Consider the following 4866-nt stretch of genomic DNA (forward strand, 5'->3'; position numbering starts at 1 on the left):
ACTCCAGGCTTGCAGGATCCCGAGGAGTTGCCAGTTGTCATGGTGCTTGCCAAGAATGTCGCCACTGGCCGGGCGACGCTGCGCGCTGACCAGCTGATTGCGTTCCAGGTGGCCTGCAGCGACCCCTTCACGTAGTGCTAGATCCCTGATGCTGATGGTCAACCTGTTGAGCCTGATGTAACGGTGCTGACGTGGTGCAGCTGCAACTGTCATGGCGGATGAAACGGCAGATGTGGCGTTCGCTGTCATCGCAATTCGGGAGCGCCGTGGGCCGCAGGCCACGCGGCCTTTATATGCTGAACCCAGTCACATCACAGACATCAAGAAGCTTGACTTTGGAGAACGCAACAGCACGCGTCCTTGCTGTGACATGGGTGACTGATGGGTGACGCCTGGAGCACTCCTTGACAAACCGTCATTAGGGGCCAGCCAGATGTGCACAGCGCCCCTTATCGAGCCCTGGTTGTCATGTTTTGCTTACGCACACAGAATCCCGGTAAAAGCTTCTTTCGCGCCTCAGTCCCTCAGATCATCCGCACTCGGACCAGGCGATTCACTCACAAAGCCCGAGCAGAGCAAAAATGACTGGAGAGGGTGCATCAAGTGCCCGCATAGCAGGATCTGCGGAACTGGAGGCCTTCATACGGTGAGCATGTTGTGTTTGGCCTCTGCCGCACCAATGGCAGTACGCAATCGATGTTAGATGTTTGACCAAATCAATGAGCACGGAGCAGCAAGCTGTTGGGATAGTTCGCACTCGCCATACCGCAGGCTGCATCAAACCCACCGCACCCCACCCGCGGCGGCCCCGCAGGTGCCCCCAAGACCAGCGCCAGCTGACCGAGCCGCTGAGGGGCCTGGTCGCCGAGATAGCACTGACAGGCACCATCCGGTATGCAGCGGCGTCCGGACGCACCTCGCCCGCCTGGCCGCGCCCTTTCGGGTTCACAGAGCACCTCGGGCACGCTGTGCTGCAAACGCACCCCACGTGGCCGACGGCCAGCCGCCGAGACCCGCCCGACCGCCCCGCCCGCCTGCCGCGGCGCCCGCGCAGCTTCCAGTGGCCCCTGGTGCGCCCCTTATTAGAGTACCTTCTAGAGCTGCAGCTGCGGCGGTTCGAGGAGAGCAGCGGCGTCGAGGTGCGGGCGCCCGCCCAGCAGCGCCCTGGGCCAGCACCCGCGCGCCTGTGCTCATGGCGCAACGCTCCCTTGCAAGCATGGCTGTTTTTTCGACGCAATACTGTTCGGACATGACGGCTCACATGCATGTGCTCACACACACACACACACACACACACACATGCACACGCGCTCACGCCCAGGTCGGCCCGGCGCGGCCGGTCCTCCTGGACGGCGAGGCCCTGGACCCCCTGATCCAGCGCCTCAAAGGCTACATGATCGGGTTCGACGCCACGCCCTGGACGGCGCAGCGGCTGGCTGAGCTGCTGCTGGAGCCGGGGAAGCAGTACAAGCAGCTGCACAAGCTGGTGCGCCCGATTTTGACGCGATTGTTTGCTCGAGTGACGTTGCATGACATGACATGACATGAAGGCATGCTTTGTTGTGGGCGAGGGCGCAGACCAGTTGAAGGGATGTTTGGGCGCCTACACGGGCAACAGCCAGTCTGTTGAGCAGACACAGAGCCAAAAACGATGCGACGGCCAGCGTGCTCGGGCAGTGCGTCCCACGGCTCCCCATGACGACAGCCGTGCAGCGCGGCTGAAGCGCACCACCGAAATCGGCAGCCATCAGCGCAACCGGCGCGACGCGTTCCCGGCCAAGCCCGGCCCCTGCCTGGGGATGGCCCTCTGGCGCAGTCATAAAGCACGGCCCCATGCACGTGGTGTGCATCACACGCGTTCCGTCTGTATGCGCACGTGCGTGCGCGCGCGCGCAGGCCCTGGCGTTGGAGAAGCTGCTGCTGGTCTCCAGCGGCCTCCCCGCAGCGCAGGAGCCGCCGCCGCCGCCGCTGCTGTCAGCGCTGCGGCCGGTCAACGAGAACCCGCCAAAGGCCGCGGGCGCGGCGGGCAGCGGCGCGAAGCGCACACGAGAGGGTGGGCATCGGGCTGGGGGGAGCACGCACACGCGCATGTGTGCACGCATGCTAGCGGGTATATGTTGGCTGCAACGGCTCGTAGGGTAGGGGAAGGGACGGCGGAATGGCACAAGGGGTCGCGGCCGAATCATATGCAAACCACCATACTAGCCGAAGGGGTTGTCACGGCTGAGGAGGCTGTGCGCTTGCAAACCCCTCCCCCTCCCGCGCAGACGAGGGCACGGGCATGGGGCTGGTGTCGGCGACGCTGGGGATCAGGACTGCGCTGACACCCGACGGCGCGGTCGCCACTATGGTTGCTAACGGCGACGGCCGCGGCCCTGACAACGCCGACGGCGCCAGCGGAGGACCCGACGGGCCCGAGGACGCAAAGCGACCGAGGACTGTGGAGGGGAGCGATGGGCCGGGCGCAGAGCAGCGGCAAGAGAGCTCGGGGGCGGAGGGCGGCCAGGAGGGCCAGCAGCAGGAGCAGCAGCAGCAGCGGGAGCAGCAGGAGCAGCAGCAGCCCGAGGGCGAGGGCGGCGAGCAGCTCGTGCCGGAGCAGCCCGGGGCGGAGGGGCAGGAGCAGTCGCAGCAGCGGGAAGAGCGGGCTGCGGCGGCCGAGCAGCAGCAGGACGCGCAGCTACGGCCGCAGCAGCAGGCAGGCGCGGACGGGTGACGGCGGGCGGCACGGTCCTGGTGATTCCTTTCGTGTGTTCGACCGTGTGATGGGCAACAGCGGTGCACTGTGATGACGTCCCACAGTAACAAAGCAGCCATGTCTAGTACGTCGATGGGGGCAGCTTTGTCCACAAGACATGAGGCGACTGTGTACGATTGTCAGTGTGAATACGAGTGCCAAGTGTGACGTGGGGGCCGGGGCGCACATGTGTCAAGCTGATGCGACCCTGCCGGCTGGTGCAAGTGTGTTTGACCGCTCAAGAGGCGACAAGTCCTGCGGCTGCAACTCAAGTCATGCTTCGACCTGAATGGCATGTCCACCCAAGACGAGTTTTTAGTGCAGCCAGCCCATGACGTTATGGGTGTGTTGAGCATGCATAGCAGCCACACTTACCTGATATCGTGTTGATGTGCATTGGTGCATGACAATATTCTGGGTCTGCTTGCTGTGGGGGGTGCACCCGCCTGAGGCTCAAGTGCACATCACGGTGGCTGCAGTTTCCTGTGTTGTTGCCCTGTATGTTTGCAAATGAAGACGTCTACAAGGTGACGGGTTCCCCACACCTACTACCACTCATGATGTCATGGTCAAGGGGTCATCTGCAGTAGAATAGCAATGATGGATGCATCCCATGAAATGCAGGAGAACAGGAGCAACCGAAAATTGCAAAAAATGGCTTGGGCCTCCTTACTCATGAAAAAGATGTTGTGCGCATGGAAACACATCCAGAGATTCGTGTTGCCGGGAGGGGGGGGGGAGACGTTCGCAGCTAGAGGCTGCTCTCCACGTCAGTGCACTAGCCCAGCAGCCAGGTGGTTGCAACAGCAGCTTCTCACCAGCAAGCAGCATCGGAGCGCGCTTCGTTTGCCAGACTCTGCATGCAGCCTGTGCGCGCCGCGCAGCACAAAGTCGTTCACGGTGCAGGTCTTGATAAGCTGAGCAGCCCGTTCCCAGCCACATCTCCTTCTACTGTACACCGCTGAAAGCAAATCGTGCGCCTAGACAGGATGCGGCCACAGCAACCAGGCAGCATGCGGGACCGAACAGACGAATGGTATCAAATAATTGCACGATTGCAGCGGGCCCAGGTAGGTGTTTGAGCACGCTCTCTGATCTGCAATGGTAATGAATACCTTGCCAAAATAGCTCATTGATAGCCTTTCAAACTCTTCAGGGCATTCACGTGGCTCCCCGCGACACCAGCAGTGGTGAGCGGCCCTGCGGCACTCGCGCGGGGGATACACGCACTGCTGCTGTCCGGCGACTGCGCAGCGCCCCGGCCCTGCTGTAAGCCCTGCGGCCGCCACGAAGTCTGCCGCATCAACAATCGCTTGATGATACAGGCTTCAAGCAGCAGCAGTCGGAGCTCGCGCAGCGCGCGGGCCTAGTCGGCATCTCGGTTTCAAAGGTGCACCTGAAGCTCTCGCGGCTGTCAGCACTCGCGAAACGCAGCTCAGTTTTCGACGACCACACCGCCGAAATCGACAACCTGACAGCCGCTATAAAGCAGGAGCTGCAGCAGGTCAACGCAAGCATCTCGGACCTGCAGCGGGCCGCGGCGGCGCAGCACGGCGGCGGCAGCCGGCAGGCCGGGGAGCATGCGGCAGCGGTGGTGGACGCGCTCAGGGGGCGGCTCAAGGACGCGACAGCAGAATTCAAGGAGGTGGGGGGTGGTTGAGGGGTTCAAGGGGTTTCAACGGGCAGCTTTCATCCGGGGCTGACTACTGTGAGGCGCAGCACCGCCAATGAGGCCCGCTCGACTTGCAGGACCGGCGGCAGCTGAGGGCTCCAGCCATGCAGCACAGAGCCCTGCGATTCGCATCGCCAGCGTGTGCGAGGATTTGCTCGCACGTCTGCCGTATGCTCTTTCTGGAAGTCCAGCAGATACGCGTTGTCGTAATGGCCACGGCCGTTGACCGCCCCGGCTTGTGTATGCTGTAGGAAGTGCAGGCAGCGGCTGTTCCCGCCTGACGGCCTGCTGCGCGTCCTCGCGCCATTGCAACCCATGCGGGCCCCCACCCATCATGCACGCACACACGCACACACACACACACACACACACACACACACACACACACACACACACACATATATGCTCACGTACATGCGCTCACTCACCCACACGCACACACACACACACACGCGCACAC

General features: G+C 62.7%; 2 protein-coding genes across 2 annotated transcripts; both read left to right on the forward strand.

Annotated features, from left to right (window-relative positions):
- Positions 1–581: 581 nt before the first annotated feature.
- MNEG_14036 (hypothetical protein) lies at positions 582–2713 on the forward strand (the record flags this gene model as incomplete). Its single annotated transcript, XM_014037491.1, has 5 exons — positions 582–646; positions 1055–1139; positions 1322–1486; positions 1897–2053; positions 2268–2713. 5 exons carry the CDS (start codon positions 582–584, stop codon positions 2711–2713), a joined length of 918 nt encoding a protein of 305 aa, XP_013892945.1.
- A 1054-nt stretch (positions 2714–3767) lies between these two features.
- On the forward strand, positions 3768–4394 carry MNEG_14037 (Syntaxin-32; the record flags this gene model as incomplete). Its single annotated transcript, XM_014037492.1, has 2 exons — positions 3768–3804; positions 4060–4394. 2 exons carry the CDS (start codon positions 3768–3770, stop codon positions 4392–4394), a joined length of 372 nt encoding a protein of 123 aa, XP_013892946.1.
- Between the last annotated feature and the right edge of the window lie 472 nt (positions 4395–4866).

This window comes from Monoraphidium neglectum (assembly GCF_000611645.1).
Source record: "Monoraphidium neglectum strain SAG 48.87 unplaced genomic scaffold scaffold04215, whole genome shotgun sequence".
Classification (NCBI taxonomy): Eukaryota; Viridiplantae; Chlorophyta; class Chlorophyceae; order Sphaeropleales; family Selenastraceae; genus Monoraphidium; species Monoraphidium neglectum.